This window comes from Eriocheir sinensis, chromosome 5 (assembly GCF_024679095.1).
Source record: "Eriocheir sinensis breed Jianghai 21 chromosome 5, ASM2467909v1, whole genome shotgun sequence".
In the NCBI taxonomy this organism is placed as follows: Eukaryota; Metazoa; Arthropoda; class Malacostraca; order Decapoda; family Varunidae; genus Eriocheir; species Eriocheir sinensis.
Genome location: NC_066513.1, coordinates 13,669,182 through 13,695,209, shown reverse-complemented (window position 1 = coordinate 13,695,209; position 26,028 = coordinate 13,669,182). Strand labels below are relative to the sequence as shown.

Below are 26,028 nucleotides of genomic sequence, written 5' to 3'. Positions count from 1 at the left end.
GGTAAGAGTGTATTAAGTAAGCGTGTGTTAAGTAGGAGTATATTAAGTAAGAGTGCATCACGTAAGAGTGTGTTAAGTATTAAGTAAGTGTAAGTGTTAAGTGGGCGTGTATCAGGGTGAGTTAGAGTGATGGGGAGTGTGTATTATCTTATTTACAGCAAGGAAGGTCGCTCAAGGGCAAACAAAAACAAAAACAAAAAACAGCAACAACAACAACAAAAAATAAAAAACAATAGACATTGCTCCGAAAAAAACAAAGGAACGAAAGGCCGGACGAGTGAGTATAGGTGTTAGTCTTTTTATTTTTTTTACATTAAGGGAAGCAGCTCAAGGGCAAGGGCAAAAACAAATGGGGGGGAAAAAAGCCCGCTAATCACTGTTCCTATAAAAGACAGTAAAGATGAGTGGCCGAACGAGAGGTCAAGTGTAAGGAGGTGATTGATTGAATGGCGTTTTGAGTCGTGGCGCCGCAACTCCAGTGGTCATACGGCGCTTGGTGTTAGAGAGAGAGAGTGTGTGTGTGTGTGTGTGTGTGTGTGTGTGTGTGTGTGTGTGTGGTGAGGGTGTGTTACGGTAATGATAGGGTGTTGGGTGTTGTGGTCACCTGATTCGGAACAGAAGACTCTTGAACGTTATTTTTGTATCGAATTTAGCGGATTTTTCTTTCTGTTTTTGTTACCCTTGAGTTGTTTCAGTTGCTATAAAAGAAAGAGGTAAGGGAAGGTAAGGTCAGGTAGGGTTAGGTAAGGAAAGGCCATGTAAGGTAAGGGTAAGGTAAGGTAAGGTAAGGGAAATATTGTATGGTAAGGTCGTGTAAGGTCGTGTAAGGTAAGGGAAATATTATGGTAAGGTCGTGTAAGGTAAGGTAAATAATGTACGGTAAGGACGTGTAAGGTAAGGTAAGGTAAAGAATGTAAGGTAAGGTCATGTAAGGTCGTGTAAGTTAAGGTAAGGTAAATACTGTAAGGTAAGGTCGAATAAAGTAAGGTAGGTCATGTAAGGTCGTGTAAGTTAAAGTAAATACTGTAAGGTAAGGTAATGTAAATATGTAAGGTAAGGTAATGTAAATATGTAAGGTAAAGTCGTATAAGGTAAAGTAAGGTCATGTAAGGTAAGGTCAGGTATACTAAGGTAAATGCACTGCAGATTGTACCTCCAAGGCTGAAGGCACACACACAAAAAACAACAATTTATCATTTACCAGCGACAGGTACATAACGTTTATCAGACCCTCGTACAACGCTCTCTGGCATCAATGGCACGCTGCTCTTTATCCACACGAAGCAATTAGCAGCAAAAAGCAGGCAATCTGTGTACCCTTTATCGGCGACAGGCAAGGCACAGCAGACCCTCAGCCAACCAAGCACGGGCAGCGAGGTGTTCAGGACGCTTATTCTAAAACGCCTCGGGCTCACTTTACGATATTTTTTTAAGGCCACAGAGAAGATGCGTCGGGTAAGGCGGAAGAGTGAAGGAGAAAGGGAATGGGGAAGGTGAGAGGGGAAGGGGAGAGGGGGAACGATGAAGGGGATAAAGGGGGAAGGATACGGGAGGAAGTGGGGGAGGGAAGAAGGAGGGTGAGGTTTAACTGTTCATGGTGTAGAAATCTTGCAAAACTACCGCCAGGGATTTGGAACTACCTATGGATATTCCTACAATTTCTGCAGCATCGGGTTCTCAGGAGTGGTTTGTCTCTTCATGGTGTAGAAAACTTGCAAAACTACCGCTAGAGATGTAAAACTACCCATGGAAATCCCTACATCGTCTACTAGAGCCTCATTAGATAGATTTACTAAGGCGTCGAAATGTTTGAGAATTTTGGTCCTGGCCAGCACGAAGCGAAAAAAACGAGATAAAACGAAAAACCCAGCCGAGAGAGAGAGGAAAGAAAAATGCACCGAGGAGGGAGAATGCCAAGAGGAATGATTTACGTGCGTGTTGAAGCCAAGTGGGACATATTTTAAGGCACAAGTGTGACACGCTGACAGACCTACTGACTCCACGTCGATCTTGGATATTTACGTCGAAGGAGAAACAGGATATTGGGGTTGTTGCCTTGATGATTGGGATCGCTCGAGTGGGATCAGAGAGCAATGACACGAGTGGGTGGGAAAGGGATGAGGAGGAGGAGGTACTTGAAGCTGAGGAAGGAGGAGCAAGGCAATGACAGGACGAGGAGGAGGAAGAATAGAGAACTGGCATTGAAGAGAAAGGAGAGGAATGAGGGAGAGAAGTTGCCTGAAGGAGGGGCAGCAGGAACAGAGCAATGATGAAGACAGGAGGGGAAAGGGAAAAGAAAGAGGGAGGGAAGTTCCATGCAGATAGGACGGAAGGAAGAGCAAAAACATGGGTAAAGGGAGAGGGAGAGGGATGAAAAAGGAGTTATAGGGAGGAGGGGAAGATGAAACAATAACATGGAAGGGAAAAAAAGGGAAAGGAATGAAGGAGGTGGGAGAGAGAAATAACATGATTGGTGGAAAGAGGAACAGAATGAAAAGGAGGGTAGGAGACAACAATAAAATAGAAGTAAAAGGGGATGGAAAAGAAAATGGAACAGAGAAAATAACTTGGCTGAGGATGAAGGTGAAGAGGATGTAAGAGAAAAAGATGGAACAGAGATAAAACATGACTGAGGAAAAGAGGAAAGGGATAAAGGATAAAGAGGTGAGACAGAGAAATATCATAGTTGGGAAAGAGGGAAAAGAGATGAATGTGGGAGGGAGCAATCTAAGAAGGGATATGTTTGAGAGAGATGAAAGAATGGGTTAAGAAATGATTAGGAAGAGAGAGAAAGGGATGTAAATGGATAAAAAGGAAGATAAATGGAAAGAAGAATGGAATTAGGAGGAGGAGGAGAAGGAGGATGGAAAGAAAGAAGGAAGGTAAGGAGGTAAGGTAAGGTAAGGAAGGGGGAAGAAAAGAATAAGGAATACGGAAAGGGTTAGAAGAGAATAAAGGAAGGTAAGGTAAGGAATACTATGGTTGAGGGGAAAAGGAAAGAGGAAAAGGAGGAGGTGAAAGCAAGCAATGGCGTAGGTTTGGGTGATGCAAGCGAAAAGGGGTAAGAGAGGGGGGAGGGGGGGATTACCTGAGGGTCGGGCAGCAGGAGCAGAAGCAGCAGGAACACAAGGCCCTGCTGACTTCCCTCGCCCAGAATTTCGGACGCATTGTTGATCGCTGTCTGTTAGTGGCGCGAGACCCATGCCCTCCTTTGTGGCTGTTTTTTTTTTGTTGTTGTTGCTCTTATTGTACTTGTTATTTATCTTTTATAATGTTTCTCCTTCCTGTCCAATCTTCACTTTTTCTCTCATCATGTCCACTTCTGCTCTCCCCCCCTCCTTTTTTTTTTCCTTCTCGTCCTCCCTATACACTGCTGCTCCCTCAATCTTGTACTTATTTATTTTCTTTTTCTCGACTTTCCCTTCTCGTTATATATGCTTTGCCTTCTTTCTTCTTATTTACGTTTCATGTTTGGTCTCCATTCATTTCCTTTCTTTCTCCTTCCAAAGCTATATTCTCAACTTTCATGTTTTTTTCTTTAAATTCTTCGCATGATTTAACGAAACATTGTAGTTTGTAGCTTTAGTTTTCCAGTTTATAAATTTAGATGTACTCATCTTATTTAATTGTATTTCCTCATCACTGATTTATATTGTCTTTTCATTTATTTTCGGAGTTTTCATAGTTCAGGCTTCCTGCGTTTTCCTTGCTGGTTTACACAACACTAATGACAGCTCTTGTTAATTCAGTAATTACTTCTTACAGCCTTTAATTTCCTTACAAGTTTCATTCCTATGCATCTCGCCTTCCTCACGTCCCAGACTCAGCCTCGGCGCTGCTGCGTAAGAGTGTCGGGCGCGGCATTAAAAACCTGGAGTGCCGCCTCGCCGCTGAGCTTCGGCTGGGGCCGGCGGCCTCAATTAAGAGGTTTCAGGACAATAGTCCGTTGAGTCCTTCTCCAATTACACATTAGCTACGGTTAATTACACTCAGGTATCACCGGTGAAACCAACACGTTACAAGCAGTAGTGCATTAATATGTATGTCTTGTTTTTTTGTATGTCAAAGTTTTCCTCCGGCGTCGCTTCTCGACTCCACGGCCCGACCGCGGTAACAGCTTTGGGAGAGGACTTCAACTTGTTACTTGATAGAATGCAGTCCTCGTTAACTTGCTTCACATCTGTTATTTATGAGGCTGACATAGACAAAGCACGAGAAGCTCTGACGTTTACGGATAAGAGCATCTAACATACTTGATGAGATATTTTTTTCCTACTTGTGGCTTATCTTATCATGGAGCCGGATTCTTTTCAACTAATCTTATCACAGTGGCGTTTGGGTGAGGCTGCCGCTGATGAGATCGTTAGCTGGAGACGGTGCACGGGCGGGCGTGGGATGAGTAAACATTCACCGCAGCCTCCGTCAACACTGCTTGGGCCTCCCCACCTCACCCCGCCTCGCCTCGCCTCGCCTCGCCTCGCTTCTTCGCCACATAAACATATACACACGACGCATTCGAAGTGTTGTGAAATCCCTCTCCGTTCTTTTCTTCGAGGAGGCAATATTTATTTCCCGTGGCTGTGTGTGCGAGCTAAACGATATGCTAAGTCGATGCACGAGGCTCTCAACGTGCTTACTTGGGGGTTTCAGCGCAACCACTCCTCCCAGCCGCAGCGAAGATGCGGAAAAAAAAATACACTCGCCTCAACCCGAATCTTCCCTCGTCTTGCTACACGCGGTCCGCCCTATCTTGATGACAATGGATTGGACAGTATTCCTTCTTATCTGTCTCTTCCATCTCCACTCGGTCAAAGCGGGGATTGCAGGGCGAGGGAGTTCCTGCTTGCTTGCCGTCTCACCTTTGCCTCCACCTGTCTCAACTGTCCGATCTACCTGTGCGCACCTGGCTTGGCTTCTCATTAACACACGCCGCCCGTCAGGTTCTCTCTTCCGAAATCACGAGTCGGGAGCGGCGAGGCGAGGCGACTCAGGGAGATTAAACAAGCGTGGGCGTGTCCTCCTGAGATTCCCGAAGGTGGTTTCTAAAGGGCGAGGTGAGGAACGTACGAGGAAAAGACGGCGGTGGGAAGCGCTGATGTTCTAGGATGAGGAGGCACCGTGGGAGACAGCGGCGTTACGAGGAGGTTTATGGGAGAACGTGGGTCCAGCGCAGATTATCAACAACTCAGGAACCAAGGAAGGCTACACGTCAGGTACTTCAGGCCAGGAGGGAGAAGCAGAAAGGTGTGGAGACGGTACACAGCGGGCGGACTCACTCCAACACACGAACTGAGGCGGCGATAAGAGAACACAGTAAACACGCTCCCGTTAGCCTATCACAGTGGGTCACTTCGTGCATCTCTCCGCTTTGTTATCGCCGTTGCAAGCCCGATGGTGACACAGGCGACTGTTTGTTGTGATATGAATAATGTAAATATGAGTGTATAAGTAAATAAATATCAGTGTGTGTGTGCGTGTGTGTGACGAAACTGTGGGTAAATGTGTTTGTGTGTGTGTGTGTGTGTGTGTGTGTGTGTGTGTAAGTGTGTGTGTGTGTGAAGCAATATCTAATGAAGACTCAAGTGGGATATCTCAAAGCTGGTAATTTCGTTTTTTAGGGTACTGGTGATGTTAATAGTAATGGTGGTAGTGACTGTGATGATGAAAGTGATGGTAATGTTGGTGATCCGGGTGGAGGTGGAGGTGGTAGTGGTGGTGGTGGTGATAGTGGATATCCGGGGGGTAACCAGCTTGCGTTATAATTAGGTCGCCGTCGCCGGGCTGCCAGTCGCTCAGTTTGTCATTTGGTCTCGAGAAAGACAGACCCACTTTTCGCTGTATTCCAGGCGGCCGATAATGCATGTGGTTGTGCGAGAACTGTGAAGTTTCTCCAGTTAACACACACACACACACACACACACACACACACACACACACACGTTACAGTGGAAGCGGAAGAAAAAGCAAATTTCCCGTAAAGGCGACTGTCATAGGCCTATACCTGGAGTGGTGGTGGTGGTGCTGCTGCTGCTTACTCGAGTTCTGCTCAGTCTTTACGGGTTTCTCCTGAGCATGGAAAACAGATTCTTCTGGGCCCTTTGTGTCCTTGGAGGGTGAGGGCGGCGGGGATGAGGCCGTCGTGGCGAGGGTTGGGAATGAGGCGGCCGTCGGTAGGATCGTCAGTGCCGTCTTCATATGATCGGACACCGTGGTGGTAGAACGCCTCAAAGCGGTGCGCCGGAGTCCGGCCTGCGCCTCACCTGTCCTAGGCTTCCGCCATCGTAGACTTGCCCGCAGGCGATTAGCCATGGACTGTGAGCGGTCCACCTTTGCGGAACCACTCTTCTGGTCTTCCGGCCCTGGCACATTCTTGGTTGGTTCCTTTAACTGGTCGTTCCTCCAGCTGGGGTTGCGGGCGGGGCTGAGCCTGGAGGGCTGCCCGATGTACCGAACCAACTTCGGGTGTCCCGCTGCCTCTTCCCCGACCACAGCTCCCTCCACCCCACCCATCTCATACTTCTGATGGGTCCCTGTGATGCTCGCCACCACGCTCCCTGGACGCCTATTAGTGGCCTTAAACGAGCTCCTCCCATGCCTTCGAGGAGCTTCCTTCGTGTCAAACACTCCACTGCGGTTGGCACCGTTGGGGCGCTTTGGGGTCTTCGGGTTCTCCGACAAACCTGGGGCGCCAAAAGATACAGTCCAGGGCGAAAACGGCCAACCTTTTGTTTCACTCTCGAAGTTTACACTCAGGGATGGCGAGCGGGAGCGGGTGGAGAAGTGCCTGGAGAGTCTGGGCGGTCTGTGGACACTGTTAGGGCCGTAGAGGCGACGGTTTGCCAGCCACCGGGGGCCCCGCACACTTAGCTGTCCTCGGGAGGTCCGCAAGGTCAGTCTGTCCGAGCTACAGCTTTCCTGAAGGGAGCATTTCTCCGAGGGAAAGCTACTGGTCCTGTATAACGCGGGGTGGCCGCGGGAAACCGCACTGCTGTGATGACAGCGAGGAAGGGCGGCGCTGTCCACTTCATCACTCGTCAAGAGGGAGCGAGAGCCCTGCAGAAGAACGCCCTCCTTTTCCTCATTTTCCTTCCTCTTCATCTACCACACGCGTGGACGGACACACGACACGACCACGCACCAACACGCACACGCACGCACACAGCACCACGGCTATCGAGCACCAGCCGGCAACTCAATGCCGCCCCACGCACTGACAGGGTCTACGTTCTTTTCCACCTTATAATCTTATCGCCTTGCGCTGCGATATGTTTCTTACAAGTTGCTTACGACATTGGCAGCATAACCAATCTCTCTCTCTCTCTCTCTCTCTCTCTCTCTCTCTCTCTCTTCCTGAGTCAGCCTGCAAGCACTTCAGTGACAGTGTGTGTGTGTGTGTGTGTGAGAGAGAGAGAGAGAGAGAGAGAGAGAGAGAGAGAGAGAGAGAGAGAGAGAGAGAGAGAGAGAGAGAGAGAGAGAGAGAGAGAGAGAGAGAGAGATAAGAGTATCCGGGTTTGTTATCACGGGTGTACCAACATTTCCGGTGGATATAAGGAGAGCAATAAGTAATAGTGAATGTTTAAAATATAAATGTGCGGTTATGTGTGTGTATGATTCCCCCTCTCTCTCTCTCTCTCTCGTCAAACCTCAAATTCTCACAGCAATGCATCGATGCAGCAAATAAAGCGAACAGAATGTTGGGCTTCATTAAAAGAAACTTTTTTTTAAATAAAGATGTAATACTCCCGCTCTACAACAGTTTAGTCAGACCCCACTTGGAATATGCGGTACAGTTTTGGTCTCCTCACCATGCAAAGGATATTGCTAAATTAGAAGGTGTTCAGCGTCGGGCAACGAAAATTATCCCTTCCTTGCGCAACAAATCCTACGAAGAAAGGCTTTCTACCCTTAACATGTTCTCTCTTGAGAAACGTCGCCTCCGAGGAAAACTGATCGAATGTTTTAAAATACTTAATGGTTTCACGAATGTAGACAGATCAACATTGTTTATGATCGATGACACTTTGCGCACGAGGAACAATGGCGTAAAACTCAGATGTAGACAAGTAAATTCAGACTGCACCAAATTTTTCTTCACCAACGTTGTAGTGCGAGAATGGAATAAGCTCCCATCATCAGTGGTCCAGTGTAACACGATTGACTCCTTCAAAAATAAGCTCGACCGTCACTTCCTTCAACTTAATATCAACTAGAGTAGAAATGCAACGTTTTGGAGTCTTCTGATTAATGTAAAATCACTTAGGTTTAAGGACAGACCACCAAGTCTGGACCATGGGGTCTGTGGTCTGATTTTCTATGTAAATTCTCTCTCTCTCTCTCTCTCTCTCTCTCTCTCTCTCTCACACACACACACACACACATACACACAGTAGTGGAAATGTTTCCCAAGGTATTTACGCAATAATAGATACTTACAGAATTCCTGGAAACTTGCAGTGATATTTAAAAAGAAATAGTAGTGATAATGATTGCAGAAATCATAATAAAAAATATGATGATAATATCAATACTATGGTAATAATACCAGTAATAATAATATAATAGGTATCGAAGAAGTAATATATAATAAAAACGAAAACAACAATTATGATATCTATAACAATAACAATAATAAGAATTATAATGATAACTAGAACGACAACATTTATATTAATAAATAATAAATAATAAAATAATAATGTATATATATATATATATATATATATATATATATATATATATATATATATATATATATATATATATATATATATATATATATATATATATATATATATATATATATATATATATATATATATATATATATAAGTCTTCTAAATCAGTAATAAGAATGAAGATAAAAAATAAAATAATAATAATTATAATAATAATAATAATAATAATAATAATAATAATAATAATAATAATAATAATAATAATAATGATAATAATAACAATAATAATAATAATGATAATAATAATAATAATAATAATAATAATAATAATAATAATAATAATAATAATAATAATAATAATAATAATAATAATAATAATAATAATAATAACAATAATGATAATAATAAAGATAATAACAGTAACAAGAACACACGCCATATGCCGTAAATGTGTCTTAAAAAAAATCCAAGACACTCCTTAATATTAATAAACATCAAGATAAGGACACACCAACACTACCAGTCCCGAGCAGAGTCGGCAGCCAGCACACAGGCCTGGGCACACCGGGGCGACGGAGGCCACCTGTGATGCATGCAAGGCGGAACCGTGCGGCGGGGACACGGACAAGGCAGCAATGAGGAGGAGGAGGAGGAGGGTGAGGAGGAGGACGAAAAGGAGGATGAGGAGGACAATCAGGGTAAGGACGACATCAATTGACAGATGTAAAGGATAACACGTGGCTAAGGAGGAGACGTTCACAGTGCTCGGGTGCAGGATGTGGAGGGAGGAAGGGATGAACGAGGGAGGATCGGGGAACGTCGAGAAGCCAGTATTTACTTTCCATCCACCAAGTACTTACGACAATCTCTTCTCTCAAGCCGACAAGACGACGGCGATGACGCCTCAACGACGATGACAACAAGAGCAAGACAACAAGTATGGCAAAACAAGGGTTCAGCCGGTCCAGTGTGACGGGAACATGAATGGCAGTGGTGAGGAGCAGGTTCAGGGGTCAAGGAGACTGGAGGGGCAGGTAAACCGTAAACAGTGAAGGAAACCCAACAGGTCGACTACTGTACTTAATCGACTGAAAGGTGTTGGAGGGAGGGAACAAAGGGCCGGCCAGACTGCGTCAGGTATTTGCTGGTCAGGTGTGTTGCTTCACGGAGGCATACAGGGGGTGGGGGCGCTGCGGAGTCTTAGCCGTGGAGGGAACACGGTAGGGGCGGCGAGCGGGAGGGGGTTGGGGTCGTGACAGTACACTGAACATCCAGAGTGGCGTTGGCCGGGCGGGCGGGGGTGGGTTGGGGGCGGCGGGCTCGCGGGCTAGGGGAGGGGCGGCGGTCACTACCTGTAGGGGTCGTAGGCTCCCAGCGACTCCCAGTTGGTGGAGATGATCCTCGGAAGCACGGGCGAGACGGGCGTGGCGGGTGTGTGGGTGATGGGCGTCGGCGTGGTGGGGGAGACAGGCGTGGTCAGCATGGGCGTTCCAAGGGGGGAGAGGGCGATGTAATCCCCGTCGCCAAGCGGCAGCGGCAGCGTGTGCACACGGGCGGGCAGCGCCACCACAATGCGAGGCTCCAGGTGGATGGGCCCCGGGGACTCGTCCCTCTCCCTCCGCAGCGACCCGTGACGGCTGCCGCGGGGCGAGGGGCGCGGCGACGGCTCCAGATGGATGGGCAGTGTGATGGCCTGCACGTCCTGGCTGCCCCGCCGCAGGGACCCATGGCGGCTTCCGTGCGGCGAGGCGCGAGGGGACGCGCGGGGGGAGGGGCGGGGCGACACACGGGGCGAGGGCTCCAGGTGGATGGGGCACAGCGGGGGCAGCGGGTCTTCGCCTTCTCGCCGCAGGGAGCCGTGGCGGCTGCCGCGAGGGGAGTGGCGTGGGGAGTGGCGCGGCGAGGCCCGGGCCGAGTTGCTGCGTCGGGCCCGGACGCCCGGCGGGAGGTCGGGCGCCGGCCCCTCTGGCATGGTGGCGTCGCAGGAGGCGAGGCGTCATAAGGCGTTGGCGAGATCATTCAGCTCGATTCCGAGCGCCACCGCCGGAAGCGAGAGCGAAGGGCCGGACGGGCAGGTGCCGCCGGGACCAGCGGAGCCCCGCCGGTGCACGCCGGTCCCCGCCCCCGTCCCCGCCCCTGACCCCGACCCCTCCAGCATGGTCATGGGAGGGCTGCTGCTGCCTCACCCGCCACGGCTGCCGCCCCTCGCAGCCTCACAGTGTCAGCCTCACAGTGGTGCGCTGCGTCAGTCCCCGCGGGGCCGCGCCGCGCGGGGGCCGCCGCTCATCCAGGGGGCGGTGGGTACTCTTCGCGGCGGTGGGGTGGAGTGGGGCGGAGAGGGGCGGCGCGGTGCTAGAGGAGAGCAGCAGCAAAGGTTTTGTGACGAGGGAGGCGCAGCCGGTGACGCGGGTGGCAGGTCCCCCGAGAGCCGGCGGCGAGTCCCTGCGGGCGACGGCGTTAGTGGCGGCGCAACACACAGCCTCCTCACGCACACCTCACGGGCGACCTCGCCCACCATCACACCTTTATAAGGCGCCTCGCCGGCCACGCAGACGCAGGCCTCTTGAGGGTCACCCCCCCAGGACCTGTTTGCACTTGTCATCAGGGCCACCGACACCCCAGTCCCCCTACCACCTCGAGGCCCCACCTACACACACACACACACACACACACACACACACACACACACACACACACACACACACACACACACACACACACACACACACACAGGCACACAGAAAGACACACACACACACACACACACACACACACACACACACACACACACACACACAGGCACACACAAAGACACACACACACACACACACACACACACACACACACACACACACACACACACACGTGCCTTGCCGGAAGACTCAAGACAACCCCTACTTAGTGTGATGGACAACACACGAGAGCAAGGCAGGCAGAGTGGGAGCCTCGCCTGCAGGAGCCTCGCCGTCAGCCGCTGAGCCTCTAACATCACTCGTGACCCCCGACCCTTACACCTAATGATCAAGTGCCTTTAATTCTTCATCTTTCTCCCACTAATTCCCTCCATTCCCCCATGCGTCCGTCTCTCCTCTCCATCCTTACTTATTTTCACCCTTCCCTCTCCCTCTCCTTCGATCTCGAGAGGTCTTAGTCAACTGATACAAACCCTTCAACTCGCCCTTCCACTCGGCTCCTCCCTTCCCTTCGCTGCCCTACACCTAAACCTTCCTCTTACACTTTTTATACGCTTTTTCCTTCTCTCTCACACACAACGCGCCACCACCAACAAATTAAAGTAACGCAACCAACAAACAGACAGGTGATGGGGGGGGGGGCAAGGAGGAATAGGAGGGAGAAGTAGGAAGGGGGGAGTTAAAGGAAGAGGGTGAGGGGAAATAGGGGGAAAGCGAGGGGGGGGGGGTGCAGATGTCAGGGAGACCAAGATAACATCACCAATGACGTGTCCTGACGGAGGGGAAGTGAGATAGGAAAGAGAGGGAGGGAGGTGGGAAAGGTTGAAATGCCATAAGAGAGAGAGAGAGAGAGAGAGAGAGAGAGAGAGAGAGAGAGAGAGAGAGAGAGAGAGAGAGAGAGAGAGAGAGAGAGAGAGAGAGAGAGAGAGAGAGAGAGAGAGAGAGAGAGAGAGAGAGAGAGAGAGAGAGACAGACAAAATTTATAAGTACTCGAATTTCCACACACACAAAAAAAAAACGTATATTTCCATCATATTTACCTTTTCTCTATTATTTGTTTCCTTTTTTTTATTCACAGTCCCATCTACGTCACTTCCTCTTCCTCCCTTTCGACTCCCCTCTTCCTCCCCTTCAACTCCCCTCCTCCTCTTCCCCCTTCAGGCAATATCTCAATAAACTTACCTTTCATATCCTAAACCGATACATCTTTCCGCCCCAATATCAAAGAGGGAGAGGGAGAGGGAAGAAGGGAGGAGAGGAGAGAAGAGGGAGGGAAGGAGGAAAGATGGAAGGAAAGAGGGATGTAGGAGGGGAATGGAGGAAAGTAGGGGAGAGGAATGAAGGAGAGGAAGGGAGAAATGTAGGGGAGAGAGATGAGAAGGGAGGAAAAGGGGGTAGAAGAGGAATAAGGGAGAAAAGAAGAGAGATATTGGGGGGAGAAAAATGAGGAGGACAAGGAAGGAAAGGGAGTAGAAATGGGATGAGGGAGAAGAGAAGGGGGGAAGTGGGGGAGAGGAGGGATGAGAGATGGAGGGAAGGGGGAAATTGGGAGGGAGAGATGAGGAGGAGGGAAGGGGGTTGAAGTGGCAGGAGGGAGAAGAGAAGGGAGGGAAGTGGGGGAGAGGAGGGATGAGAGATGGAGGGAAGTGGGAAATTGGAAGAGAGAGATGAGGAGGAGGAGAGGAGGGAGAATCGAAGTGTGGAGGGGAGACTGAGGAGGAAGCGGAGGTACGCAAGACAATAAGTGGTTGCCTACACAATTCAAGACAGGGAGGAACAAGATACGGAGGAAGATAAAGATAATTGACGGGGAGAATGCACCAATAAAGAGTGAGAACGTAAGTGTGAGAAGAGAGGTCAAAGAATTAATAGCAAAGGAAATTTTAGGAGAGTTTACAAGTCTCAAAAATGCGGTGATTGTTGCGAGTATTTTTTCATAACACACATGTTCGTTATTCTGTTATTTACTTATGTGATTATTATCGTTATTTTCACTGTTATCGTTGTCAGAGTCGGGATGTTGTTTTACTGATTGCTTAAGAGGACACATGGCTGCCTCCCACTCCCCTCCTCACACATAAACAACCCCCCCCCCCCACACACACACACAAACGCACCCTCCACCCACACCCACACACTCTCCACACCCACACAAACAGTCACCCCAGCACACACACACATACACAACCCCCCCTCCCGAACACAAACACCCACGCACATACAACCTCATCCCACCCACCAACACTCACACGCTCTCAAAATTACCCCAACAAAAGACACGCGAGCCAAGAAATTCCACTACGCCCACAAAACCAACAACAGCCCCTTACTCTATCAACCCAGGACGTCAACGCTAAATGATCGGTTGTCATATATCCGCGTCCGTTCAGTGGCAAATGGATAAAGAGGCGAGGGCGGGGCGGCGTGTTGGCATGTAGTCAGGCGATGCTATCTCGGCCATGGATTGACGAGGATAAAGATACGCGTGATAACCTGTTGCGAGAGAGAGAGAGAGAGAGAGAGAGAGAGAGAGAGAGAGAGAGAGAGAGAGAGAGAGAGAGAGAGAGAGAGAGAGAGAGAGAAATAAGGCTATCAAAATAAGAAAAAGAAAAGAAAGAATAGGAATGAATAAAAATAAGAAAGAGAAAAGAAAGACGGAAAAGGAAGAAGAGAGAGAGAGAGAGAGAGAGAGAGAGAGAGAGAGAGAGAGAGAGAGAGAGAGAGAGAGAGAGAGAGAGAGAGAGAGAGAACGGAGGCATAACTTCATTAAGAGCAAGAAAAGGGGGAAACTCGCCTATTTCATCGCCGCCGGGTGAAAGAAAACGGGCGTTCGAGATTGCTAAAGAAACTAATGCGATTCTAAAGAGTAATAATAATAATAATAATAATAATAATAATAATAATAATAACACTTCAATAACAGTAATAATAATAATGATACTACTACTAATAATAACAGCAATAACAACAATGAAAATAAAAGGAATAATACACTTAAGAAAAATAATGATTAGGTGATAGGTGAAAACAGAGAGAGAGAGAGAGAGAGAGAGAGAGAGAGAGAGAGAGAGAGAGAGAGAGAGAGAGAGAACAACGTCGCTATCTACATTCACCTTATCAACAACCGTCCTTTACTAGAATCAGACACTTCCAACGTATAATCCAGAGGCTTTTCAAGAGCTGGCTTCAACCTGAGCACGATGGCAATTACCTCCAATCTCGAGCCCTTTATCTCTCCCCCTTTCCCCTTCTTGCCCTCCACCTCCACCCGTACCTTCTTGTGGAGGAGTTGGAGGGGAGGTGGAGGGGAAGAAGGCGGTGTTGAGAACGAGGAAGGGAAGAAAGGGAAGGTAAAGAAGGGAGAGGGAGAAAGGGTTGTGTAGAGATGGAGAGAGAATGGAGAAGGGGAAGCAAAGAAAGGAGAGAAGGGAAGAAGGGGGAGCAAAGAAAGGAGAAAAGGGAAGAAGGGGGAGCAAAGAAAGGAGAGAAGGGTTGTGTAGAAATAGACGGGGAAGGGGAGGAAAGTAAGGAGGAAGGGAGAAGGAATGTGTAGAAGTGAACGGGGAATAAATGGAATGGAGATAAAGGAAGGAGGAAGGAAAGGGGTTGGAAAGAGGTGAACAGGGGAAGGAGAGTAAAGGAGATAAAGAAGGGAAGAAGGATACAGTCTGTGTAGAGAAGAGGGAATGGAAGAAGTGAAGGTAAACGAAGGAGAAAGAAGAGAAAAGGTGAAGGTGGAAGAGGAGGAACAGAGGAAAATGCGGGAAGGAGGGAAAACAGAGAAAGGTGGAAGAGGAGAAACATCAAGAGTGGAGGTAAAGAACGGAGAAGAGACGAGAGAAAATGTGAAAGTGGAGGAGGTGGAAGAGTGGAAGAAAACGAAGGAGGAGGAGCAGGAGGAGGTGGAGGAGAAGGATGGAAGTGTGGAAGGTAATCGTTAGAGGTCAAATAAGGGACGTGGCATACCCGTGAGGTGTGTCTATAATCTGCGTCTACCTGTACCTAATGGATGTTTAAGGTAATTAGGAGGCTGAAGGAGGATGCAGGTGATGTATGGTGAAACGAGGGGGTGTAAGGGGAGAGGGGTCAGGCGTAGGGGCAGGGGTAGATGTGTATTAGAGTGGAGTAACCATAGAATGTGTGGATGGAAAGGGATCAATTTAGGGGTGAGTTATGTGACCGATGGCTTGGATGACTGATGGGGGATGGCAGGAAGAGGACGTGATCGAAGAAGTGTAAGAATATAAATCATGGAGGTCGCGAGAAAATACATGTCTTTAGAATAACGTGAAAAATGAGTGAAAATGTGGAGAGAGAAAGCTGGAAAAAGAAACTATGCATCCTGAAATGAGTAAAAAAATAGGAAAAATAGTAAATGAGTAGAAAGAACGATAGAAAGTAGTTATGTTTGTTGAAATGTGGAAAAAGAATGATAGAAGAAAACTCGATACTAGATGAAATAAAAAAAAAATAGCTAGATAAAAATATATGTGAAAAAAAGTAAAAAAAAAAAACTAGAGTGATGAAACAAGTAGAAATAAAGATAGACAAGAAAATAACGACATAAGCTTAAAAACAATTGAAGAAAACCCGGAAACGAGGCAAAAACAAGATACAGAAATTCAGAAGTGCTTCATAATAAAGACAAGAAAACGAAACTAATGATAATGAACAGGAAAAAAGAGGAAGAAGAGGAGGAAAAGGAAGAGGAAATGGAGAGATAAGAGAGAAAAAAGAAGAGGGAAAACAAAGAAGAGGAAGAGGAAGAGAGATAACGCAGAGGAGGAGGAGGAAGAGGAGGAGGAGGAAGAGAAGGAGGAGGAGGAGGAGGAGGAGGAGGGGTAGAGGAAACGGAGCGATAAGATGAATGAGAAAGTGAAGGAAATGGAAAAATAGTGATGATGATGATAAGCGGAGGAAAAGCCTTCATCACTAAACAAAGGGAGAGAGTGGGAGAGAAAAAAGATCAAAGAAACTTATACAAAAAAAATGACCCAATCCCTTTACCTTTCTTCACCCCCCATTCCCCCCTCCCCCCTTCACCCCTCACCCGTTTGATCCCCACACGAAGATAGGAGGACAGGTGTGCCAGAGGGGTGACGGATAGCCAGGTAAGGGCCGCGCGTGACACCTGGGCACCTCCTCTTTAGTGATAAAAACAATCTTTACCTGTCCGACCTAATCTATGGAGGAGCAGGAGGAGGAGGAGGAGGAGGAAAAAAAGAGGAGGAACCACTTTTAACCTTTCTCCTCTTGTATATTTTCATTATCGAATTGTATCTCTTGTTGTGCTGTCTTACCCTCTCAACACTTATGAATGATGTCCTCCTCCTCCTCCTCCTCCTCCTCCGCAACAGGACTCTGAGTTCTAAATAAAGGGAGTTTTTTTTGTGTTTCGGTTTACACTGCTTGCATATTTTTCCCTCCTGTCTTACGTTTGTTTTCTGATCATTAAGACTTTACGTACACTCTCTCCCTCTCCCATTCCCTCTCCTTCTCCCTCTCTCTCCCTCCTCTCCTCTCTCTCTCTCTTCCATAGTCAACAGGGGCTAAAATAAGTTCTATGTACCCTTCCTCATTTATCTACATTATGCGGTGAACGACCTCTCTTGGTGACCTCACTCTTCCCTTCCTTCTCCCTCTCTCCCTCCCTCACCCGGCACTGGAGGAGGAAATTATTAAAACGTGTTATCTCCGCGCCAGGAAGGATGATGATACAGAGAGAGAGGTTAAGTGACGCGGTAAGATCTGCTTCTGCCCCGACCTACGATTATGTTAAACTTCTACTGCAATCATTAGTCTGGGTCTTGCTACTATTACCACTACGACAACTACTACTACTACTACAACGATTACTACACTCCTTACTACTACTTTTGCTTTGGTTTCTACTAATACTACAATTATTGTCTCTACTAATATTATGTTACCTATCTATAAATGCTACTGCTACACCTTATTTCTACTACTTATAATACTACCAACACTATAATTACTGTTTGTTGGTACTTATACATTACTACTACTACTACTACTACTACTACTACTCTACTGCAACTTCTACTATCTACTACTGCTACTACTACTGCAACTTCTACTAACTACTACTACTACTACTACTACTACTACTACTGAACCTACCCACCAACCCTCACTAATAACACGTGTAATCTAAATGGAACACCTTTTTGCTCATTAAGCGTGAGGTAGACCAGTTTAAATCCCAGCACTTTAAATCGTGGCTCAAACAGCTGATCCTCACGGGGTTTTACTCTTCATCGTTACTAATATAACTTTCTTTACAGGAGGTACCAAGACACCTGCCTCGGCGACTCACCTCTCTGACGCGACCGAGACAGAATAAGTGCAGGGTAATGAACAGATGATGGGGGGAAGTGGGGGAAGAGGAGGGGGTTAAGTGAATAGGGAAATGGTACCGCAAGCAGCTCTTCGTCCTCACATTCTACACTCCCCTCCTCCTCCTCCTCCTCCTCTCTGTTTCCTCGTATCTCATCCCTACACTGACAACCACAACAACCCCCTTCCTTTATAAATATCAATATCCTTTACCATTATATATTTACCCTTCACTACTACACCCCCTCTTCCTCTTCCTCCTCTTCCTCCTCTTCTGCTTTATAATTCTCCTCCTCCTCCTCCTCCTCTTCTGCTTTATTATTCTCCTCCTCCTCCTCTACATCCTGTTCTCTGTGGTTCGCCAAAATTGGTTCACGGAAAATTATGATGGTGGTTGTGGTGGTGTCGGTGGTGACGATGATGATGGTGGTGGTGGAGGTGGTGGTGGTGGTGATAGTGGTGGTGTTGGCGGCGGTGGCGGTGGTGGTGTTGCTGCGTCACTACCTTGCTCAACGTTCATAAATTAATTAAGTCGTTTCGTGTCACGTAAATTGTGAAATGGAAACGTGAGTGGGTTCGTTATTACATATTATGACCTGGGTGTCCTTCATTATTACTATTGTCATTATCATTATCATTATCATTATTATCATTATTATTATTATTATTATTATTATTATTATTATTATTACTATCATTATTATCATTATTATTATTATTATTATTATTATTATTATTATTATTATTATTACTGTCATTATTATCATCATTATTATTATTATTATTATTATTATTATTATTATTATTATTATTATTATTATTATTATTAAAGTCACTATCCGTACTAACAGAATTAGCAAGTCATTAAACTATTAAGAGAATGCATTACTCTTCCTCCACATCCTCTCCTCTTCCTCCTCCTCCTCCTCCTCCTCCTCCTCCTCCTCCTCCAATCCATCAACCATTCCCATGCCCCCTTGCTCTACCAATCCCCCCTCCCTCAATCAGCCCCCCCTCTCTCAACCAAACTCTCCACCTCTCCATAACCAATCCCTTCCCCTCCCTCAACCAGACCCTACCAATCCTCCGACCAACTCCTCCCCTCCTCTCCCTCAATCAGCCCCCTCCCCCCTCCCCCTTTCCTCCGCATCGTCGCATCTCAGACAACAATGAAGGCAGTTAGAGGCAAGGCGACTCGGCACATTACTCTGACCTAAGAAAATAAAAACAAATAAAAGAAGGAAGAAAAAAAATGTGGCGGCACACCTGGACAGCCGCGAGGTGACCCAGCGACAGGTGTGGCGGCGGCGGCGAGTCACCTGTGTGTATGCGTGTGTGTGTTTGTGTGTCCCGGGTTAGGTTGCGACAGGTAATAACAAAAACTACCACCAATAACGACAACAACAACGGTAACAACACAAATTGGAACAATGATGATGATGATAGTGATGTGTAGTAGAAGTTGTAGTAGTAGTAGTTGTAGTAGTAGTAGTAGTAGTAGTAGTAGTAGTAGTAGTAGTAAGAACAACAAGAAGAATAAAGATAATAATAATAATAGTAATCCGCAAACTGGTTAATTCGCTAAGGTATTAAATAAAAAGCAAATAATAATAAAACCCACAACACAACCACAATCAACCGTTAAAGAGGCGGCGGTGCACAGAATCAACAAAACCGAAAAAAAAAAAAAGAAAAAAAACTGCCTTGCGTGGGCCGAACCGGAGGAGGAGGAGGAGGAGGAGGAGGAGAGGGATACATTCATGCCCACCTGTTATCATCATCATCATCATCATCACCACTATTATTATTGCGACTCTCGACGATAATAATGCCAAGACACGTAAAAAAAAAAAAAAGACCTACATACAAAAACCAGAACCTGCTCTTCACCCGCCGCCCATCAGGTTACATGTTAATTTTAATGGCTGGGGAGAACGTCTGATGGGTAACTGTGCTGCCCCGCTTCCCCCCTTGCCTTACCCTTCCCTTCCTCCCCTCCTTGCCTACCTACCTAACTGCTGCTCGACACCCATCATTAGCAGGCGAGGCAGACTGCTTCCTGCTCTTATCGTGGACTGCCGATAACGGGCCCACCACCCCACCAGGCCTGTCACATCAAGGGGGGGGATGGGGGAGGATGGGGATGAGGATAGGGGGGGAAGGAAGAGTCAGGGTGAGTGGTTCCATGGGGAGGGTTGCGGAAACAGTACCAGGGGAGGGATAGACGGGGCGAACTGGTTGGAGAGAGATGCAAGTGAGAGGTGTGGGCATCGGGGAGAGGAGACCGGGGAGGGGAGAGAGGAAGAGGGAGGGAAAGGGTGGTGAAGGGGGTAGACCGGGAGGAGGGAGGCTGGGGAGGGAAGGGAAGAGGGGGGGGGGGTGTGGGTGGCTGGGGAGGGGAGAGAGGAAGAGGGAGGGAAAGGGTGGTGAAGGGGGTAGACCGGGAGGAGGGAGGCTGGGGAGGGAAGGGAAGAGGGGGGGGGGGTGAGGGAGGCTGGGGAGAGGAGAGAGGAAGAGGGAGGGAAAGGGTGGTGAAGGGGGTAGGCCGGGAGGAGGGAGGCTGGGGAGGGGAGGGAAGAGGGGGGGGGTGATGGAGGCTAGGGAGAGGAGAGAGGAAGAGGGAGGGAAAGGATGGACTGGAGGCTCGCTAGTGGAAGGATTTACAAGGAAGCAGGAGAAGAAGAAGGAGGGGAAGGAGTTCTAGGCTGACGGACATGATAAAGCCGAGGAGAAATACAAAGGTTTGGGAGGCTGTGGGTGAAGGCTTGATGCGGCAGAGGGTTCGAGTTACTGTGGAGGCAGAAGGAAGGGGACGGGGAGGAGGCTGCAGGTGGGGTTATGTGGGGGTAAAACTGCAGGAGGGAATGGAGGGGATGACTTTAGGAGGGGATGTAAGGGGGCATATGGGTACGTTAGGTTAAGTTTATCATCGGGGGTAGGAGGGAGAGGGAGGCAAGACTACAGGACGGGGTGTGTGGAGGTATAAAATGGTAGGTTAGGTTAGGTTAAGTTTACCATGGGTCAAAGTGGGGGTATAAGCAGGTAGGGTAGGGTTGGGTAGGGTAGGGTAGGGTAGGGTAGGTTAGGTTAGGTTTACCATGGGTCAAAGTGGGAGGGAGACAAGCTTTTAGGAGGGGATGTGGGGGTATAAGAAGGTAGGGTAGGGTAGGTTAGGTTGGGGGGGTAGGGAAGACTGAAGGAGGGAATGTGTGGGGGGAAACAGAAAGGTAGGTAGGTTAGGTTAGGTTTACCATGGGGGAGGGTGGGAGGGGCAAAACTGTAGGAGGGAATGTGCAGGTGTAGAAAAAGGTAGGTAAGAGAGTGAGAGGGAGACAGGACTGCAGGAGGGGAAGAAAGGAGATTAGGTTTGCCATGGGACAGGATGGGAGGCAGACAAGACGACAGGAAGGGGGGAAGGAGATGTGGAATTTGTGCGCGGCGGAGTGAGGGGGTGAGGGGGGACTTATCTACAGTTACGCATTGTTGAGAACTATCGTAACGCCAGGGAGAGTTAAGGCCTTTGTGCGGGCAAGTGAGGCTCTCTTAATGTTATCTTTTTGGCCGTAAAATTCTTCTCAGCGCAAGACGAAGAGTTCAAAGATAGTATAAGCAGCTGTAGAGGGCGGTGGGGATGGGGGGGGGGGGCGTTTTCTTAGTAATGCAAAAGTGTTCTCCAAGGAAGGAAGGAGTGAGAAGGATTCTTTGACTGTATCCTAGAGTCCTGTGTATGTTGCCACGTGATGTCTGCATATCCTTCAAAACCTCTCCTCCCCCCTTCCCCCCTCTTTCACCCTCCTCTCAATCTTCCCCCTTTTCCATCCCTTTCCCCATTCCCCCTTTTCATCCTCCCCCTACCTCTCTTCTCCCACCTCTTTCACCTACCCGCTCTTCCCCCTTCCTCCTTTCCTCTCCCTCCTTTCCCTCCCCTTATCTTCACTTTTAATTTTTGACTTTCGGCCACTGACAAACTTATTATTTCGTTGGATCACGTTATCATGGCAGCTGACAATTGTGATCCTCTATCTCGGTTTTGAGTAAAGGGCTGAAGCGTTAAAATTGCTAGTGAGGACAATAATTCCCGTCTTGTCCATTTTATCACCCCTAGACGATCTCGACATGGACGCACGAGGTTAAGGAGACAATGAGAGGCAAGTCTGCTCAAGGTGGCCTCTATGAACGAGTTATTCACACACTCCTATTTATAATATACGTAGTGTCATTTAAGGATTAATTATGAGGGGTTATTTCATTCTGCACTCATAATACTATACTTCCTGACGCTGAGCTCTTGTCTGCCTCTTCCCCGTCCAAACTTTTTAATATCACTTCTTATTAAAAAATCCGAATCAGTAATGTGAGGAATAAACAACAGTGGGCCCAATATTGAACCTTCTGCAACCCCACTTAGTACCCAGCCCAAGTAATCTTTCCTACAGTTGATCTTCACTGAACTTTCTGCCACTTACCCATTCACACTTACCAACATCACTACTTATAAAAAAAATCCAAAACATTAATATAAGTGATGAATAAACAACGGTGAACCCAATATTGAACCTTGATATACGCCACACAATACATAACTCCAGTCAGATTTTTTTTTATTTGATTTGCCTTCTTTCTCTCCTATAGCAAAGCCAGAGCCAATCCAGTCCAGCACATTCCCATCTATCCCATAAGCCTTTACCTTTTTTCTGTTATCAGCCGTCGGTGAGGCATCAATCAAACGCGTTCCTAAACCCTAGACAGATTGCATCACAGCTTTCATCACAGTCCACCTCCTCAATTACTTTATTATAGTAGAAGAAAGATGGATGAGGCGTGACCTACCTTACTGGCCCTTCCCCCATATCCCCCTTAACCCCCTCGAGCGACAGGTTGTAGATTCTCGAGATAAGACAGTCCGGAGCCCACATTGGTACAGAATATGGAGTGTTAGTGATCAATGGGGATTTTTTAGGTTGGTATTCTCAGACACTTCCACCTCTCACGTCAACTGCTTCCAAAGACCGAAACAGAGATTAATCGAGTTTTCATGAGTGCTTTTTCACGTTCATGGTACAGAAGAGGGGTCACACTACAACCAGGGTCATAAAAGTATACCTCTACAAATCTACAGAACTCCTACGAAAGCCTTGTCAAATGTGTGTTTCTTGGGTTCATGGTGCAGAAGAAGAGTCACACTACAACCAGGGTCATAAAAGTATACCTCTGGAAATCTACAAAAGTCCCAGCGTTGTCAGATGTGTGTTTCTTGGGTTCATGGTACAGAAGAAGGGTCACACTACCACCCGGTTCATAAAAGTATACTTCTGAAAATCTACAAAACTCCTACGAAATCCTTGTCAAATGTGTCTCCTTGGGGATGGAAATGTTTAGGAATATAGCTTTTAGACACTTAGCTTCTTTATAAGACTTATACTTTGCCTGGATGACTTTGGGTGTTCTTGTCTACACCTTGCTCAACATCGCTATCCTAAAACCACAACATCGCCGCAATTCTAACCCCCTCTTGTATAGAACATGGAGTTTTAGTGATGAATAGAGACTTAGACACCCTATTTTGCTTCCTGATATTACTTCAACTTCGCTTAAATGACTTCGAGTGTTCTAGTCTAAATCTTCCTCGACATCACTATCACAAAACCTTAATAATGGCGCAGTTGACCCACTTTTGTACAGAATTTGGAGCTATAGTGATAAATAGAGACTTAAGACACAATACTTAGCTTCCTGATACGACTGAAACCTTTGCCTAGATGACTTTAAGTGTTCTTGTCTAAACCACAACACCGACGCAATTCTGAATCACTTTTATGCAGAATATGGCGTTTCAGTGATAAAAGGGGGGTTCTCACTAAGCTTTCTGATATGACAAACCTCACCAAGACTATTTAGTAGTTTAATATCAATGCCTTGCTCAACACGACTATCATAAAACCACAACACTGACGCAACACCCATAACAAACCACAAACACTGCCAGCCCTTCACCCAGACCCACGACACATGAGCATAATACATATCACGTGACCCAATCCGTATCATGTTACCCAATAGGAACCGCATGACACTCAAACCCAAACCCGATTACGTAGACCCAGCCTTGTTTACCTTGCTTATTCATGGTGTTTTGACCCCCATTGCGTGACCTCATTCCTCATCACGTGACCCAGACTTCGCCGCATGGCCCGCTGCATGACATGACTGCACTGTGACTTGATCCGAATATTCGACTTCAAAACGTTGATCTTAAGGTAGTTTTTACGTGTTCTTAATCCCATCACGTGACTCGATCCTCCCCACGTGTCATCAAGGAGTTTTGATCCTCCTCTGCTACTTTGTCTCTTCATATGACACGAACTAAAGGAAAATAACAATATAAGTACTTTGATCTTATGAGACATGCTACTTTCTACCTCTTCTATCTTTTCCTCACTCATTCCTTACTTTTTCCTTCCTCTTTCTCTTTCGCCTCCTCCTCCTCCTCCCATTCTCCCTCTCGTCTATCTCCTCCTCCTCTCTCTCCCTTCTCCCTTCCTTTCTCTAGTTTTTTTCTCATGTTCCTTATTTTCCCATCCTCTTCTTTCTCCTTATTCACTTACCCATTCTCCCTCTCGTCTAACTCCTCCTCCTCTCTCTCCCTTCTCCCCTCCTTTCTCCTGTCTTTTACTCATATTCCTTATTTTCCCTTCCTCTTCTTCCTCCTTATTCACTTACCCATACTCTCTCTCGTTTGTCTCGTACTCCTCCTCTTCCCCGTCTTCCTCCTTCTTCTCCTCCTTCTGACCCTGTGTCGCAGCGGGGCCGTTCAGTCACCTCCGTCTCGCCCCGCCCCGCCCAGCTCCGCCCCGCATCCTCTTCATTTGGCAACTCGCCTGACAACACCACTCAGTTCTGTCCACTCTTTTTGTCCATCGCTCGCGAGGGACAATCATCTTGTTTCTTACTCACTCGCCTCTCCTCTTTCTCTTCCTCCTCCTCCTTGCTCTATCGTCCTGCACCGCCCACTTCGCCTCCCTCCTCACCTCCCATTTCTCTCTTCCTCCTCCAACGCCCACTTCTTCCTTGCTCTCTCGGTCGCTCTCCGCACTATCTATCCACCTGCCTCTTCTCCCTTCCACTGTATATCTCCAGCTGTCGGTTCGAAGCGTCTCTTTCTCTCCACCCCATAATTCCTTTCCCCGCAACCGACCTGCCTCTCCTATTAACCACACCCTTCCTTCTCTCTCTCTCTCTCTTTCTCTGTCTCTGTTTTTCTCTCCTCTTCTGCTCTCCCTTCTCTCCTCTTTTATCTCCTTTTTTCTTGTCTTTAGTTGTGTTCTTTTTTCTTTTCCTTTCTCTTCTTTCCTTCTCTTCACTTTTCTTTTCTCTCTCTTTTATCGCTTCTAAGATCCACACTTCCAAAGCCTCCACGACCTCTTCCTCACCACACCCACTTCTGTCCTCATAACTTCTCCTTCCCTAACACCTACACGACCTATATTACCTGTCCCTCACCTGTCTCCCCCCTCCCCCTCCCCTTACCTGAGAATCCCCCTACAAGTTCTCAAATAGTAATGTTCACACTTCCTTTTTTCCTTTTTTTTTTTTTTTACTGCGATTCACGAGTTTTTTGCCTAATGGATTTTTTTCATGCACTTTCCTCTCTCTTTCCGTCTCTCTTCGTCACCTTTTTTTTTCTCTCTCTCTTCGTCCGTGATTCATCCTCACGTACCCAAACTCACACATCTTTCCTCACTTTTTTGCGGCCATTTACACGTCTTTAATCTTCCTCCCTTTTTCTTCCCTTTCCTCCCTCCCCCATCCCTCCCTAACTGCATTCCTCTCTCTCGTTCTCTCTCTCTCCCTCTCTTAACCTTCCTTTACCAACGATTCATTAACACATACGCAAAGTCACACGTCGTTTTACTTTACCGTTTTCTTTACCACATTTTACACCTCCTCCTCCCACTCTTCTTCTTCCTTCTCCTCCTCCTCCCACCCTTCTTCTACTTCCTCCTACTTCTGTCTTTCTCCGTCTTATTTACACTTTTTTTTCTTCAATATTCTTCCTTCTTCCTTCTTTGTTTATGCGAACATTCTCACCACGTTGTTTGGAAGATGTGACCGCGAGATTACCTGAACGAGAGAGAGAGAGAGAGAGAGAGAGAGAGAGAAAGAGAGAGAGAGAGAGAGAGAGAGAGAGAGAGAGAGAGAGAGAGAGAGAGAGAGAGAGAGAGAGCAGGTTCTTCCAGTGTCCACCTCAACTATTGTCCCACAAACTAGAACACATGAACTGCCCAGTTTTCTCCTTCGACAAG

General features: G+C 47.2%; 2 protein-coding genes across 2 annotated transcripts in view; both read right to left on the bottom strand.

Annotated features, from left to right (window-relative positions):
* LOC126984506 (nuclear cap-binding protein subunit 3-like) overlaps positions 1 to 3,227 on the bottom strand; it is an 8,236-nt gene extending 5,009 nt beyond the window's left edge. The window contains exon 1 of the mRNA XM_050838232.1: positions 3,089 to 3,227. The gene's annotated coding sequence lies outside the window, so the exon portion shown is untranslated. The remainder of the gene's footprint in view (positions 1 to 3,088) is intronic.
* A 6,789-nt stretch (positions 3,228 to 10,016) lies between these two features.
* Positions 10,017 to 26,028, bottom strand: part of LOC126984490 (uncharacterized) — a 98,594-nt gene continuing 82,582 nt past the window's right edge. Inside the window, exon 2 of the mRNA XM_050838210.1 lies at positions 10,017 to 11,117. Within this exon, the coding sequence (XP_050694167.1) occupies positions 10,024 to 10,647 (624 nt within the window). The 5' untranslated portion in view covers positions 10,648 to 11,117 and the 3' untranslated portion in view covers positions 10,017 to 10,023. The remainder of the gene's footprint in view (positions 11,118 to 26,028) is intronic.